General features: G+C 43.2%; 1 protein-coding gene across 2 annotated transcripts in view; it reads left to right on the top strand.

Annotated features, from left to right (window-relative positions):
- ATP13A5 (ATPase 13A5) overlaps positions 1-17,920 on the top strand; it is a 113,481-nt gene that overhangs the window by 45,450 nt on the left and 50,111 nt on the right. For both annotated transcript variants that reach the window (XM_047788899.1, XM_047788889.1), the window contains 5 exons: positions 3,899-4,069; positions 6,586-6,743; positions 10,090-10,278; positions 14,816-14,877; positions 17,151-17,301. In XM_047788899.1, coding sequence (XP_047644855.1) covers positions 3,899-4,069; positions 6,586-6,743; positions 10,090-10,278; positions 14,816-14,877; positions 17,151-17,301 — 731 coding nt within the window. The remainder of the gene's footprint in view (positions 1-3,898; positions 4,070-6,585; positions 6,744-10,089; positions 10,279-14,815; positions 14,878-17,150; positions 17,302-17,920) is intronic.

Below are 17,920 nucleotides of genomic sequence, written 5' to 3'. Positions count from 1 at the left end.
GCATAGACCCTCCCATTCACATAAGTATGTGTGGAAAAGCTCCAGATTGAACCATCAGGGTAGGGTTAGATTCCTGAAATGGCACGTGTATTTCTAGAGCATTTGGGCACAAATGTGACTTAGGTAATTTTCCCCATGTGCACAAATAGTCCTTTGTATATATATATGAGGGTTTATTTATGTAAGAAGAAAAATAGCAAACACTCCTAGCATCTCTATAGCAATTTCTATTTTTTGGAACAACTTTGATATCTCATTTCATCATGGCATAAAACAAATTAGACTTTAAGAGCTCTTGGAATGCCCACTTTACAGATGAGGAAACTGAGGTGAAAAGAGACTAAGGCTGCTCATCTAGTGAGTGAGAAAAAGAGCTGGAATGGTATTTGTTTCTAGGCGTGAGGAAAAGGGGTGAGGACAGGGATTTGAAGGTGGATAAAACCACTGCTTTCATGCTTTTGTGTCTCATCGCCTTTTTCTCTCTGCTGGTTATTCCCACTCATAGCACATGCCCTTTGTGGGAACTTCCCTCTCATCATCTTAACCTCAGCCTATTGTCATAAGCTCAACTGTGCAAGAAGCTTGACTTTATTTTATAACTATACTTAGTTTTGATTTTGACTCCATATTTGGCCATCCTTGAAAGTATGTGGCTTGAAATAACTGGTAGAAGTCAGGCATCCCCATGCATTAACAAGGCCTTCTGATTCTAGTTGGGCTACAGAAGTTGTGCAGGGCACTGGGGGCAGGGATCTGGTCTGGGGCAGCTCTTCTCTCTGTTGCCTCACATCGCTTGGAGCTTGCATCCAAGCCTTGTCTACCTGGAAGAGGAGGCAGACCCAGGTGATGTGTGCTCTCAGTTTCCACAAACTTCTAGAATGTTTCTATGTCCTCTTTTGGTTCAGGCCCCCTTCTCTCAGAGACACACAAAATCTCAGTTCCCATTAGATTTTCTTCCAAATCCCAGTCCAGGGATTTTTTTTTTTTTTAGGGCCACATCCATGGCATGTGGAAGTTCCCAGGCAAAGGGTTGAATTGGAGCTGCAGCTGCTGGCCTATGCCATGGCCATGGCACTGCCAGATCTGAACCACATCTTTGACCTATGCCACAGCTTGCACCAATGCCGGGTCCTTAACCCAGTGAGTGAGAACAGGAGTCAAACCCACATCCTGGCAGACACTGTACTGGGTTCTTAACCTGCTTAGCTGCAATGGGAACTCCAAGTCCAGGGATTTTTAATTGGCTAGAAAAGAATTAGAAGAAAGGCATAGTGAACAGAAGAGCATTGTTCTTATCTTCAGGTGATCTCTAAAATGCATCATCAAATTTATGAATAGCTTTTGAAACTCAAAAGCCAATTCTGTATCCTTTTTCTTCTGCCTCCTAGGACAGTGATCTTCTTTAAAATTTATCTTCTCACAAAGGGATTAATAAGCAAAAAGGAATACCACGGGGGGAAGTGCTATTAATATTTTAAAATTTTCTCTTGTTAGCAATAACCGATTAACTAATTTTTCTTAGTTCTCATATGTATCAGTCACTGTGCTTGTACTTTACATATGTTATTTCATTCAATCCACAATTCTATAAGGTGGGAGAATCTGAGGTCCCGAGAGGGTAAGTGACTTATTTGCCTAAGGTCACACAGCTGAAAAGCAGTGGAACTGAGATTTGAATCATTCTATTCATTTCTGTTGGTTCATTTACTCACTCCACAAATGTGTATTTGCCCCTATTTTAGCTCAGACACTCTACTAGGGGCTGGGGATACAGCAGTGAACAAGGCATGGAACTGAGAGTGGGAAGACAGGAAGCATGGAAGTAGGCAAATGACATAAATTTCCAACAGCTATAAGGGCTTTAGCCACTGCATATGGTGGTTCTCAGGCTAGGGGTTGAATCAGAGCTGTAGCTGCTGGCCTATGCCACAGCCACAGCAACACAGGATCCAAGCCGCATCTGTGACCTACACTGCAGCTCGCAACAACGCTGGATCCTTAACCCACTGAGAGGGACCAGGGATTGAACCTCCATCTTCATGGATACTAGTCAGATTCATTACCATTGAGCCACGGTGGGAACTGCCCAACAGCTGCTACAATTTCTATGAAGAAAATAAAACACTTAAACCCAGGCATTCTGTCGCCAGAGCTTATGTTTATAATGACTGTTCCTCATTCTCTTAAGGATAATTATGGAGCAGAGAAGTAGTATTTACTCTGCCACAGTCCCTTCCCTCTCCTACTCATTAGAATTTCTGATCTACATGAATCGTATGCAGAGGTGTGCAGCGATCTGAGTTAGACATACAGGTTATTTCACATTTGTATCTTATCAGACAAGCTTACAATCAGTGAATATGTTAGATCTTTTCCTCTCCTTTTTATCTCTCTTCCTCTCTCACTCCCTTCTTCTTTCATTTATTCGCTCATTCATCTGTTTAATCAATAAAATTTCAGAAATGCCTCCTACATGCCAGCATTGTGTTGTGTGCTAGAGTCACTAAGCGAAATGAGAAATGGTTCCTGCCATCAAGTGGTTTACAACCTAATGGTCCCAGGAATCTAAAGAAGCAAGGAAATGACCTTTCAAAACACCATCCCATGGAGAGGCATCTGGCTCACTGGGAACAAAGAAGAAAGTCTCGATTTCATAGCAGCCGGGTTTCAGAACAATGTGGTACAATGATTTGGAGATTTGTCAAAAGCTTCCATCTCTTTTACAAAGCCATTTAGAATGCAAATGATAAATCTATGCAATGGATGGAGATCATAATTGTTTTACAGAAAATGATTTAGGGGTAATCCTTGTCTAAAAGAATATCCTGAAAATGTTCGTGACCACTAATGAAAATATTATAGTTTCTTGCACCTTAGGCCATAAAAACTGCATCATGTAGAAGACTAGCTTAAAAAAAAAATCACAGAAAAACTTGTATGATTGTTTTTATTTAATTCACCTGTGTATCCAGCAATATATATATATTAAATACATATATACATATACCTATTACATACCAGTACAGGAAACGGCGACTATAGAAAGTTATACATGGGGGTTCTCTTGTGGCATAGTGGGTTTTAAGGATCTGGTGCTATCACTGCAGCAGCTTGGGTTACAGCTGTGGTGTGGGTTACCCCTGGCCCAGAAACTTCCACATGCTGTGGGTGTGGCCAAAAAAAAGGGTTCCGCATGTCGAAGTTCTTGCCCTCAGTTATTACCTAAAAGGAGAAAAAAAACTAAATTTGTTTTTTGTTTGTTTTTGTTTTTGTGAAAAAGCAAAGTCTTTATTAAAGGAAAGCAAATAACTTCCATGCTCCCACGCTCTCTATTGTCCTGTAGGGGTTTTTAATCCCTTAATGATGGGGCGTACCAACGTGGGGTCCAGAAAGATGTGGTTTTCTCCTACTGGTCTTGCTCAATTACCTCTATCAGTCCTTGTCCAATAGGGGTCTTAGGGGTGGAAATGTAATTTGTATAACTGTGATCAGTACAATGGTATTTCCAAATAGGAAAAATGACATGTTATCTCTCTAATTAAATATTTAGCAAAAATAGGATGAAAGTTTAAATTCATTCTAGTTCTTTTTAAATCTGAAAGCCAGGAAGTGCATGTTGCATTTTTATTTTGTCTTTGAAATGTATCCTTTTTGAACTGATTTTCTTTGTATCTGAAATGTTGTGTCGTACATCCGTTAGGGAAAGTAGAGGAATGATACTGGAAAAGAATGGCAGTCATAATAGGATATTCCCTATCCCTAAAACAAATCTGACTTAAGAGATAGGAATTAACAACCAGATTAGCTGGGGTTGGTATCTTTTCTTGGAACTGGCAAGTACCAGCTCTAAATTACTACTTGAGTTCACACAGAATAAACAAAATACAATCTTTTTCAGGGGAAAGTATACCTGTTACAAAGACACCATTGCCTCACACGGAGAACACCACATCCTGGAAATCCCACAGTTTGGAGGACTATCGGAAACATGTCCTTTTCTGTGGGACAGAAGTTATTCAGGTCAAGCCCACTGGGCAGGGCCCAGTAAGAGCAGTCGTTTTGCAAACAGGTTAGTAGAGTCCACTTTTGTAAATTTGGTCCATGATTGGAGGTGGGGGAGCTGGATTAGGGAAATCTTGTCTAGGATTATGGACTTTGCCACATTCTGGTTTCTAATTCGACCCTTATTGTTAGTCTAAGTTCCCACCATTTCCAGCTAGATGGTTCATTGCTAATATGCTTGTCTGTGATGAAGGCTGTACAGGGATGAAATACAGTTCATCAAAGGCAAAACTATGTTCTTGGTCTTATTGCGTGTCCAGAGGCTTCTTCTCTTTTCCTTCTATACCCCCTCTAGGTGATTACCAAGAAAGGAGTTTGAACCACCATCACTTGGGGACTTTTTCTTTTCAAAGCCTTGCTTGCTGGGCTGTTATTTCAAGGTTTCTGTTGGATACCTCCACCTGTGTGTCTTACAGGTGCTTCCAAGTCAAGGCATCTAAAAGGGAACTTATCCTCCTCTGTTGCTTCTTTCTGTTGATGTCATCACTCTCTGGCTAGTCTCTTCATATCATCTTTAACTCCTCATTTTCTCCGACACCAAATAGGGCCCCACATCCTGTAGCTTCTGCAAATACCTCTTGAGGCCTCTCTCCCTCTTCTTCCTCCCTGTGGTTGGCATTTTATCCAAGCCTTCAACATCTCATGTCTAAACTATTACAACAAAAATTCTCATTTGACTGTTACCCTTCAACTTTCACCTCAAATATTTATTTTTGCATTTTGTTCAACTTTTCTCTAACCTATCTCTCAATCTGTCATCAAATCACACTTTTTTTCTCTTTCTTTTTTTAAATGGGTTTCCTTTTTTTTTTTTTTTCCTTTTTTAGTCACCCCGAGGCATATGGAGCTCCTGGGCCAGGGATCGGAATTAAGGTGCAGTTGCAACCTCCACCATAATTGTGGTAATTCAGGATCCTTTAACCCACTGTGCTGGGCCGGGGATCAAACCTGCATCCTGGCACTGCAGAGATACCACTGATTGCATTGCACCATAGCAGGAACTCCCAAATCACACTTTAAAAACACAGTCTGGAGCAATTCATATGTGCCATGCTCAAAAACTTTTCAAGACTACCAATATTAGTCCCACTTTTTCACATGACATTACATGATCAACACCTTCTATGATCTGGTCCCAGCTCCCTGTATTCACCCTGATCTAGGTTTCCTGCCCCATCACATATTCACAGATCCAAAACACATTGTGCACTTTGGTATCCTTAGGCTTTAATCTATGATTTGATTATTCTACCTGATTTCTTAAAAAATGAAAATATCAAATTTGGTGTTTTGGGGTTTGTTTGTTTTTTTTAATGTTCAAGATGGGCAGTGGGCAGGAGAATATTCCTCCAGCTGCTGCCTAAGCAGAAGCTAATGGCTGGAGATCTTGGGAGCCCCTGATCTGAGTTTGTAAAATCATAAAGCAGCAGATTAGAGGATACTCTCCTTTCCTCTAAAGCTAGCAAAGCCATGTTTGAGACCACGTGGTTCAACAAGCTGTGGGTTGAAAGCATGTTTTAGACTTATAATACTGACTCATGTCTGGAATACATAGTCAATCTTTTTTTTTTTTTGCCAGTACTTTAGATATTAATATCTACTAAATGTTGTGCTCATAGGGCTAAGGAAAAAAAATTGTGAGATATTACTTGCCTTTGAAGAAGATTATGGTCTGGTACAAGAGACAGACAGACTTACAGCTAACCAAAACATGAAGCAGTGAGAGATGCCAAATGACCAAGAGGACTCCAAGAGCAGGAGAAATTATATTAGGAATGAAATATGGGAGTAGAATTCTGGAAACATTTTCTGGAAGAGGTGGCATTTTCAGCCAAGTCTGATAGGATGGGAAGGATTGAGCCAATCATATCAGAGAGTAGGAAAGATATGCTAAATCCTTGTTTCAAAAACACAAAGGAAAGAATGCATGAGGGTCTTCTGGGACCACTGAGCAGTTAAAAGCTAAGTCTAGTGAGGCAGGAGTATATCAGATAGAAAGGGACTGCAAATGCCATGCCTAAAAATCTGAACTTTATTCTAGAAAGTGTGGGGTCTGGAAGGTTTTTGAGCATTAGTAGGGCATGACCAGAGGCACATAAGATTATTTGCCTTGTGCTTGACTTTTATCTGAATTTTCTCTTATTTTCAACACATTTGTTCTTTGAAGTCTTCTCTCAGCAGCTCCCCTTCTCTGGTCCGTGAATTCATCAGCTCCTTGGTCTTCTTTTCCTCAACCCCGTGCATGAATGGAGAGGTGGGGGGCTACACTGTGTGAGCCACTGAAGCACTGACTCCCAAAGCAAGAGAAAGGGAGCAGGCCTAAGTGAACACCATTGACCATTTCTGGCAACTTGAAAGAACAATAAATGTAAATACTCTGTTAGGTCACAGCAATGCTGATTTAATTCCTTATTCTAACGACTCTGTGAAACAATCCTTAATTCAGTGCAAACCATTTTTTTGTTTGTTTTAGGGGAAACTGTATTAAAGGACCTTACTCCACTTATAATTATCTTCATGTAGGTTACAATACAGCCAAAGGAGACTTGGTGAGATCCATCCTCTACCCTCGGCCTCTGAACTTCAAACTATACAGTGATGCCTTCAAGTTCATAGTGTGTCTGGCCTTCCTTGGAGTCATGGGCTTTTTCTATGCCCTTGGGGTATATATGTACCATGGAGTAAGTACTTGGGGTAAGGCATCTGAATAGCATAGCTTTCTCAAGGAACTTAACATAACTCAAAAGGGTTAGATAAGGTTACCTTAATCCCATCATTTGGAATCAATGCCATCCAATAGAGCTTCCAGGATGATGAAAATATTCTATATAGCTACACTGTCCAACTTGGTAGCCCTTAATCACATGTGTTCATTGAGCACTTGAAGTGTAGTAAGTGTGATGGAAGAAATGAATTTTTTATTTTATTTCCTTGTAATTAATTTAAATTTAAATAACCACATTGAAATTGTATTGGAAGATGAAGCTATGAAAAGTTGTAATGTTCATGGCTCCGTTCACCGCTTGGTTGGGAGTGAGGGGTTTATGTATGTGTGGCATTTGTGATACCCAAGCCTAAATAACCTCAGAGGAAATAAATGTTTCTCAAGCCTGTCAGATAGGAAGGATTCAGTCAATCAGATCAGAAAGCAGGAAGGACACACTGATTTGAATGAACAAAATGCAAAGTAAGTAGAGCACATGGGGATTCTGGAACCTGCAATCATTTAAGGGATAAGTCTTGGGAGCTCCCTGCTGGCTCAGTGGGTTAAGGATCCAGCATTGCCACTGCTGAGACTTGGGTCACTGCCATGGTGTGGGTTCGATCCCTGGCCCAGGAACTTCCACATGCCATGAGCATGACCAAAATAAATAAATAAATAAATAAATAAATAAATAAATAAATAATAAGTCTAGTGAAGTAGGAGTAGATCAGATTGAAGGGGATCCTGGATGCCATGCCTAGAAGTGTGGATTATTTGAGAGTGTTTGAAGTATTTGAGTGTGTACACTCTCTGGCAGGTATCCCAACACACCATGTAGTCAATGAGTTTCCCTCTGTTCTTGTTAGATTCTGAGATGAAATTAAATGACTGCATGGATCCCTACTTCCCTTTTTAAGCTTTAGGATATCTGGTTTCATTTGGATGTCTCTCTAAAGAGTTGTGACGGCTGTAATGGAAAGAGTTGTCACAAATGATCTCTGAGGTCCTTTCTGGTCCTGAGAGTCTGATTCAGTTATGAAGCCAGTGGCCTCTTCTGTAAGACATACTGGGTTTTTAGCGTGTGTGGCTTATAGGGAAGAATAAAATTTTGTGAACAAAAGCATCCAAACTTAGGTATGAAACAGGGGGTGGGTGGTCTGTTTACAAAGTACAAACTGATGGCATCAGTGATGGCATAGAAATATGTGTGTGTTGGGCAGGGGAAGGCTAAAACACAGTCACAAGAATTTCTAGGTAATGCTCACACTCAAACTTGAGCTCTGTGTTTAGGCACTGCCATCTGAAATAAGCTCCCAGGGAGCATACCTGGGGGAAGGGAGGGCAGGGGAAGCCAGGGCACATTGGCGCCAGTCATACGGAGCCTGGAAAGAGCGAGGTGAAATATCAAAGCCAGTTGGGATGGAATATGAGGAAGTGTGCCAGTTTCATCTGGGGAGGAGGAGCACTGAGCAGGAATATAAAGAGCCCTCTCCCATGGACAAGGAAGCCCTGGCAGTGACTGGACATACTGGTTTTATGGGCAGGACTCAACATCCATTACACACCAAAGCTACATCCTCATTGCTGATCCCATCTTCCTATAGGGCCGAACCCATAGACCTGTTGGCTACTTCAGTCTGCACTGACCCAGCATTAGGCAGGGATGAGTCCTCCGGGTTAAAACTCCTCTGTGGCTGTGGTTGGGAAAAGCAAGGAATGATATATTTTTTGTAATAAACTAGAATTGGACCAAAGATGTATCTAGCAGCCATTGTTACTGAATTGAATCCATGTTTCTAATACTGAACAGAGAAATTGTGGCTAAAATTATGGTTAATTTTTTTTTGTCTTTTTGCCTTTTCTAGGGCCACTCCCTTGGCATATGGAGGTTCCCAGGCTAGGGGTCTAATCAGAGGTATAGCCGCCGGTCTACGACACAGCCACAGCAATGCGGGATCTGAGCCATGTCTGTGACCTACACCACAGCTCACAGCAACGCCAGATCCTTAAGCCACTGAGTGAGGCCAGGGATCGAACCCGCATCCTCATGGTTCCCTGTTGTATTCATTAACCACTGAGCCATGATGGGAACTCCAAAAATTATGGTTAATTTTTTTTAAAAAGCCTATGCCAGGTTGTAGAGGAAAAGCCATTAATTAATAGAGCATGGGAAAATTAAAACAAGTAACCCTATGATTTGATCTTGGCCCCCCTCTTGTCAGTCCTGTGAGCCTCTGTGGATTTGCCTGGGTCCTGACGCCATGAGACCTGGCTCGATACTGTAACATCCTGGTCACAGATTTGGGCCCTCGAGTTGAACAGATGCGGATCTACATCCTCACCATTTAACTAGCACATGGTCCTGGAAAATTTTTTAAATCCTGATTTCCTCTTCTGCTGGGTGGAGAAAGTAACAGTATTTGCATCACAATGTTGTGAGGAGTAACTAAATAGTGTGTGTACCCAGTGCTTGTCCCAGGGTGTGGGTCCAGCGAGAGCAAGCTATTTTTATCATTGGCTTCCTCAGAGCAGGTAATTCATGCTGGGATCTTGACAGAATCTTGGTGCTAATTTTTATTGCATCTCCATGCATTCCAACCATGTGCTAAGCATCCTCTCTGCATCAGAACTGTGCAAGGCTCTGCATTTGGACATGAGGAAGATGAATTCCAAGATGACTTCCGAGATGAAGAAGGCATAGCTGCTGCACCAGGGAGTTTGTGGGCTAGTGGGGAGGGAGATTCTAAACCAACGGTCATGCCATGTGTGAATTGTTACACCTCAAGACCAGTCCCAGTATCCATGAGGATGAGTGTCCAATCCCTGCCCTCGCTCAGTGGGTTAAGTATCTGGCATTGCCATGAGCTGCGCTATAGGTTGCTGACGCTGCTTGGATCTGGCATGGCTGTGGCTGTGGTTATGGCCTGAAGCTGCAGCTCTGGTTGGACCCCTAGCCTGGGAACTTCCATATGCCCCAGGTGTGGCCCTAGAAAGAAAAAAGAAAAAAAAAAAAGACTAGTCCTGGTGCCTGGGAGTCCAGAGGGCATGTGGAAGTCTGGTGGGCAGAGAGGGGGTGGCATTCTGGGTGGAGGGGAAGGTTGCTCAGTGGAGAGAAGCAGGGTCAGGAAGGGCAGCTGGACACAGAGCAGGGATCTGGGGTCTCCTTTGTTCTGCAGTGGGAGACAATTAGCTGAGCTCCCAGGCACAGCCAAGACAGCTGGCTATGCTGAGCTTCCAGAGCATCAGTGGCACAGCACAAGAAGGTGCCAAGAAAGTGCCGGCTGGCCCTGCCAGGCTAACCTGTATGTCCCTCCCCTCCCCAGGTCTCTCCCAGAGATACTGTGACCATGGCCCTGCTCCTCCTCACCGTGACTGTGCCTCCCGTGCTGCCAGCTGCCCTGACCACAGGCATCGTGTATGCACAAAAGAGGCTGAAGAGGAAGAACATCTTCTGTATCTCCCCCCAGAGAATCAATATGTGCGGGCAGATCAACCTCGTGTGCTTTGACAAAGTAGGAGCTACACGTTCCGGGTTGTATGATTTCGAGACACAGCTGAGCTGGGAAGGGCTTCAGAGACCATCCAGTCCAGCACCCTCTCTGGAGAGATGGGAGCCCCGAGGCTGGGGACCACCTTCTAGAAGCCCACTTTCCTGGGCCCTGAGGAAGTGGTTTAGCCATCACATCATGAATTTCTTCCCTGTGAAAGTTCATGTTTTTTGTCTGTTTGGGGCTTCAAAATAATCTCTTATCCTAATGACGTTTCTGATTGACTGGCTTTTTCAGCCAAAAAAAAATTATGAGGAATATTTCTATTCCCCAAAGGGCTTTGTCCAGGGCTTACATAAGCATTTTCCTTTCTCCTCCACTGCTTTTTCTCTTTTGCTTCCCATGTTATCAGGACTTGGGACTGGGACAGGTTGTCCATGCCAAGCTCCCTGGAAAGGTGGCAGAAAGGGAGTATATTCAGACTGGGGGGACCCCAAGGGTCCCAGGACCCCTCCTTGTGAGTCTCCTGTAGGAGACCTGGTGGGGCTACAGTGTCAGGCTGCCCTCAGCTCTGGTGCCCAGTGTACAGGTTCTCCTGCAGTGGGCCTGGCCTGGCCCCTCCAGGTCTTTGGTTCATCTGCAAATAATTGATAAAAGCTTTGCAACTTTTTACGTAACCCCTGTTGATAGAGTCCCATTAACGAGATGTCCCTAGCTCTTGAGAAGCTCATGATCTAGCTAAGGAAGTAGGTTAAAAGGAAAGCTCTGATGATAAAAATGCAGTGAAATGCATGGTGAAGACAGAGTGAATCAAGCACGGAGGTGCAGTTCCCTGCCACAGGCAGGTCACCTTTGAGCTATGGCTTTGGTCGTCAGACAGAATGGGTCTGAAGTTCAGCTCAGAAGCACAGGGCCACCAAGGCTACAGCAGCTGGGGAGCAGGACCATAGGTGGCGAGACTATGGCTGTGGAGCAGGGATGCAGCTGGAGCGGAGAAGCCCAACTGCTCAGGGCCTGAGGTGCCAAGCTAAGGAGCTGGGTCTGGCGATGGAGGAGAATTGGGGCCTTTCCCTCCCCCTCTTTTTTTGATTTTGCTTTTTATGGCTGCATCTATGGCATATGGAGGTCCCCAGGCTAGGGGTCAAATTGGAGCTACAGCTACCAGCCTACCCCACAGCCATGGCAACACCAGATCTGAGCTGTGTCTGCAAACTACACCACAGCCCATGGCAACACCGGGTCCTTAACCCACTGAGGGAGGCCAGGGATCGAACCCACAACCTCATGGTTCCTAGTTGGATTCATTTCTGCTGCGCCACGACGGGAACTCCCCTTGCCTTTTCCTAAGAAGACCCGTGATATCTCTATAGGTGTATTTTACTTATTCCATCTGGGGAAGTTGTGAGAAGGGACCAAAGGGATTTAGGACTGAGTTAGGAGGCTACCTGGGGACAACAGAAGACATGGCTCATTGTCCTAGACAAGGAAGGAAGCAATGGAGAGCAGAGGACAAGCTGGAGAGACACGATGAGTCAGGGTCCCCAGGTGCAAATGCCTTAGCACTTACATTATTTCAGGTCTATTCTTTTCAAGTTTCCTTTGGCAAAAAAGCCAGTAGGATCAACTTAAAAGTAGCTTCCTTTTATTTATTTATGTATTTATTTACTTTTTTAGAGCTGCACCTATGGCATGTGGAAGTTCTTAGGCTAGGGGTCAAATCCGAGCTGCAGCTGCAGGCCTATGCCACAACCGTAGCAACACCAGTTCTGAGCTGCATCTGTAACCTACTCTGCAGCTTGTGGCAATGCCAGATCCTTAACCCATTGAGTGAGGCCAGGGGTCGAATCCACATCTTCATGAACACTACACTGGGTTCTTAACCCACTGAGCCAACATGGGAACTCCAGAAGTAGCTTCCTTTTAGATTCAGGGCCAGAGAATAGCCCCTGACAGGGATTCCTGTGACTTACCCACCAACCTCACCTGTATCGAGAATATAGGAGGGAGATTTATTAAATAAGTTTATTACATTTTCAGCTGTTTCTGAAACTCATTTTTCCAGAGGCGTTCATTTTCCTTCCCATAGAGAGCTTTTCCCTCCACATCTTCATGTGCTCCTTTGCTGGACTGTTCTAAGGACATCTCCATAGATGGCTTGACCAACCTCCATATGGCATCATGGCATCTCACCATGCACAGAACTCTTGACTGGGAATTGGCAAAATGAGAAATCTAAATCCTGAATTTGACACTGCCTCTTGGTGACCTTTTAAGATAAGCAGGTTGAACTATAACCGTCTCTACATTTCTTTCTAGCTTTCATATTATAAAACTCTACGAACATGATATTGGAATAAAGCACTCCACAATTAATTGCATTTCCATCTAGCATCATTTCAATTGAGAAGATACTCACCATTGGGCTTCTGAGTATATATGTTCCCATATTTTTTTTTGTCTTTTTTTTTTTGGTTGTTGTTGTTGTTGTTTTTGTTGTTGTTGCTATTTCTTGGGCTGCTCCCGCGGCATATGGAGGTTCCCAGGCTAGGGGTGGAATCGGAGCTGTAGCCGCCGGCCTACGCCAGAGCCACAGCAACGCGGGATCCGAGCCGCGTCTGCAACCTACACCACAGCTCACGGCAACGCCAGATCGTTAACCCACTGAGCAAGGGCAGGGACCGAACCCGCAACCTCATGGTTCCTAGTCGGATTCGTTAACCACTGCGCCACGACGGGAACTCCATATTTTTAGTTTATGTTGGTTTGTTACAAGTTCTCTCAAACAAGTTATCTCTTTCTTTTCTATCCAATTCAATCCAAGTCTGGGCTTGTATTTATGCTAAGAAGTTTTCTTTTTCTATCTTATTGCCTTCAGAACAGCAACTGTAATTTAGGGTTTTTTTCCCCCCATTTTTGGCTAGTTTTATTGTGCAAGGGTCATTTTCACATAGAGAAAAAACATGGTTCCATATCTGTTTCACTGTGATATCTCTATTTTCATGTGTAAGACATTGACGTATAAAAGCATGATTTAATCATCAGGAGAACATTTCAATTTCAATGAAGCTGCTAAAGTCTTTCTGAAATGGAGCAATTCAAGATCATTTGCAATCTAAACACAGAGTTTGAGGTCCTTATAAAATGCAGGAGGGAAATGAAGCAGATAGTGTTTTGTTTGTTTGTTTATTTTTGCTATTGCAGTTCTTCGACGACTAGCACAAGGCTCGGTAGCTCTCCACGAAGTCCAAATAAATTAATGAATCCAATATTCCTGACTTCTTAATCCAGGAGCCCATTATGGGCTTATGTCTTTCTACATGCTTTGCCGAGTCTCCAGAGGAACTGGATTCTGGTTCTTTCTCTCTACCCTACAAGCTTCTGGTCTCTGGTTACTCATTTCCCCTCTAACCTGAGAAGGCCTCGGCTCTGTTTACTCAGTTGTAAGACTTGAAATCATTGTCAGCACTTCACTCTAAAGCATGATATTAATGTGATGTGCTGTGGTGATAGAAAGCACCATTTGACAGAAAACTAGAAACTTTAGTGTCTTCTACAGAGCATCAGAGACCTGGGTGTCAGTGTTAGAAAGACTATTCCCTGGCCTTGGGCAATGCTCCGCTCCACCTTGACGGCGCTGTCAGCAGACCTAATGCACTTGGCCTCCTGCGTAAAGATGCAGGATCTGCAATTAATAACTGACTGTGAGGTGATGAGCAAATGAAAAGTGCTGTGATAGTACTCACTTCCATTTTGCTTTCTCTGTTACAGTAACTGACAAAGTCTTTCCCATCATTACAGCAAATTAAATCTCTCAACCATTTTCTTCTGGATTCCACAGTAAAACCCATTCTTGGGTGTTAATTAATATTTATTATTAGCACTTCACTTCTCCCTAGAGTCTCAAAGCCCTCTATTAACATTTCATGATCAACCTGGACAGACACCCTGTCACCCATATTTTTAGGAAATAACTGTGAACCAGATGGCAAACTGTGAACTAGATAGTCTTACAGAGGAAAAAAAAAATTCCAAGCTCTGCTTTAGAAAAACAACAAGTGCCGATTAAAAAGTCAAATCGGAGTTGGTCCTTGTTGGATTTCCATTAACTGTCCCTCTCATTTAACAGTGGTCACAAACCATAATAAACAAACACAAACAAAACACTTGCATGCTATAATAATTAGTGATTTGATTCACCTAATTTTCGGCATGGTCTTTTGGAGTCATTTGTCATTTTCTGTATCTTTCTTTCAGGTACTCTTCTCCGATTCAAAATTTGGTGCTTACCAATAAGGCCTTGGCCAGTATTTTATAATAAGTACAAATGGAATATAACCTTTAAAAATTGTGCATCATTATATTGCACACCTGTAACTTATATAATATGGTACATCAACTGTACCTCAATAAAAATAAAATATAAACTTATTTGATGTAAGAAATATCTGCTTGGGACAACTAGATGAACTTTAATTTCTTGGGGTCTTATTTTTTGTGAAAAATCATGATCTAATGAAAATCTCTAAATCTTCTGCTAAAACCCATTCTAATTATTTTCCAGACTGGGACTCTTACAGAAGATGGGCTGGACCTCTGGGGGACTGTCCCTGCTGCTGACAGCTGGTACGCACTTTAGCAAAGAGGGAATGTGTTACTGGTGTGGCTATTCTGGTGACACTCCAACCTATCCTTCCAGTGCTGAGGGATCAATCACACATAAAATATATATAATCATTGGTTGATACCAGTTCCTCATTTGCCTAACTTGTTAAATTAAATGAGTTCTAAGTTCAGAATCAGACAGGGAAAGCAGGTCTTTAACCGCCACATTAAAAACGGAATAGAATAAGGTAGATGAGGAGTTCCTATTGTGGCTTAGTAGTAACAAACCCAACTAGTATCCATGAGGACGTAGGTTCAAGCCCTGGCCTCGCTCAGTGGGTTAAGGATCCAGCATTGCCGTGAGCTGCAGTGTAGGTGGCAAATGCAGCTTGGATGCCGAGTTGCTGTGGCTGTGGTGTAGGCTGGCAGCTATAGCTCCAATCTGACCCCTAGCCTGGGAAATTCTATGTGTCCCAGGTATGGCCCTAAAAAAGCAAAACAAACAAACAAAAGAATAAGGTGGACAATTAGGGAGTTGAATGAATAAAACAGAAAAGCAAAGAATGAAATCAGGACTGTGCTTTATTAAAAATTGCATAGACTTCCAGAGTGGCTTGTGAGGTGGGAAATCCAGAAAGGAAGACCTCCATGTCCCTCTCATGGACTCACACTCCGGTGGGCTAAAAGGTGCAAATGTACCCACTTTCAATGAGTGCACCACACAGGCCTGGAAAAGAATTATGATTAAAGCAGAGATAAGATGACAGAGAAGACATAACTGAATACTTGATTAAAAAAAAAAAAAACACAGTCCTAATGTTTATAATAACATAATGGATAAAAGACAGAAATTGTTTTTGAGAATGAATGGACAAAGGGATACCACCTAGAGGAGATAGCATTTGAGGCATGTTTTGAAGGGGATATGGCTAGAATTTTTACAGACATGGTTTAAAAAGTGGCAGTAGTTGGAGTTCCCATCGTGGTACAGTGGTTAACGAATCCCACTAGGGAACATGAGGTTGCAGGTTCGATCCCTGGCCTTGCTCAGTGGGTTAACAATCCAGTGTTGCTGTGAGCTGTGGTGTAGGTCGAAGACATGGCCTGGATCCTGCGTTGCTGTGGCTCTGGCGTAGGCCCGCAACTACAGCTCTGATTAGACCCCTAGCCTAGGAGCCTCCATATGCCGCTGGAAGCAGCCCTAGTAAAGGCAAAAAGACAATAAAAGGGGGGAGGGGCAGTGGTACATTTAGAATGCATAAGCAATGAAGTCTACTGTACAGCCCAGGGAACCATATCAAGTCTCTTGGGAAGGACCACGACAGAAGATAATTTAAGAAAGGGAATGTATATATATGTTTGATTGGGTCACTTTGTTGTACAGCAGAAATTGGCACACCATTGTAAATCAACTAACAAAAAAAGAAATACATTTTTTAAAAGCTGACACTAGTGAGCAAAGAGGGCAATCACATAAATGCTAGCCCAGAGTAGAGGTAGGGACAGGAAGAGTGCCAGGCAGTGCAATGTTGCAGAGGACACCCAGGCTGGGTGTCAATGAACTGCCTGGGTTCTACCCCTATTCATGTTCTTCTGCTTCTGGCTGTTCAGACACCCAGGCCAGGGCCTTTGTCCAAACTCAGGGCCTTTGTTGTCCAGAGCAATGAGAGGGAAAAGGGATGTTTACAGTTTCCTTCCCTTCTCTCCTTCCTTTGCTCCTAGTACTCAAAACTTTGGGAGAAGTTGAAACGAGTAAATATAATTATTATTCTGCTCTAAGATGGGCAGTGAGAAGGTAAGCCAAGCCAGTCTACAGTCAAAAGAGGGAAGTGAGTTTTAGAGGCTGAATGTCCATGGCAGGAGTTTCAGGAAATAGGGGTAAAGGCCAAAGGGCCCACTGGTGAGAACTGTTTCTGAGTCCATGCCTGCTTTTTCTTAAAAGAAAAAGGAACCAGCAGGTAAGCTTCCTTTCCATCACTGCTACCCCATTGGCCTGGAGACTTCTTGCCTAGATTGTATGGCTTTCTAAGGCAGCTTTGCAGAGTTTGCAGATGTCAACTTTGAGCCTTCCCACAATGCATCTTCTAGAAGTTCTGCCACTATCTGGTCTGGCTGCAGACAACTTGACCAAAGGCCCTAGTGCTTGGTATTTATCATACAGGGCATAGGGAGCCATTGAAGGTTTTGAGCATAGGGGTTAGGTATTCTTGAAGCCTATGTTAGTATGATTTAGGGACAGAGTGTGCAAAATCATTTCGTTGACGACCTCTACTCACTGTTATCTTCTCTACCAGTTTCCAGGAAGTCCACAGCTTTTCCTCAGGCAAGGCTCTGCCCTGGAGCCCACTGTGTGCAGCCATGGCCAGCTGCCACTCTCTGATCCTCCTCAATGGGACCATCCAGGGAGACCCACTGGACCTCAAAATGTTTGAGGGCACCTTCTGGGTAAGGTAATAGTTTCTTGGTTCAACTGAATGAGGAAAACTTGAAGACATACTTACTGGGAGGGCCAAGGCTTTTCTAACTTTGAATGCAACCCAGAGATGATTCATAACAGTACATAAGTGAAGGTCTGATCCTACCTGAATTCCCCAACCTCTGCTCCAAAAGACTCCATTAATGAATGCAACATGAGATAGGGTTCCATGATCAAATAAATTTGGGAAATTAAACAAATTTAATTTCTTAACTGTATTGTGCCCCATGCATGTGGGTTAGAAAAAGAATTTTCCATCATAGGGAGGTGGGGAGAAAGATGAGTTTACTGAGATATGAAATGCTGCTAGGCCAGCAGGATGACCTTCTAATAATCAGGAAGAGCTGATCCCAAGTGTGTGGTCCTGCCAGTTTCTATAGCCCAGGGGCAAAACAGAGAGGAGACGTCTTATAATACACCTGGCTGAAGAGTGGGCCAAATACCTTTCCTAGTAGGGGCCAGGAAGGAATGGGCCAAGTTGTTCAGGAGAGGCTTGGGAATTCTGTAACAATTGCACTGGGACAGAAGGGGCAATAAGGGTCTGGAAATTTTTATCTTTGCCAGAGACTTTTTGAGTTTTATCTCCTT

The sequence above is a fragment of the Phacochoerus africanus genome, chromosome 1, assembly GCF_016906955.1.
Source record: "Phacochoerus africanus isolate WHEZ1 chromosome 1, ROS_Pafr_v1, whole genome shotgun sequence".
NCBI lineage: Eukaryota > Metazoa > Chordata > Mammalia > Artiodactyla > Suidae > Phacochoerus > Phacochoerus africanus.
This window is presented reverse-complemented; position numbering and strand designations above follow the sequence as displayed.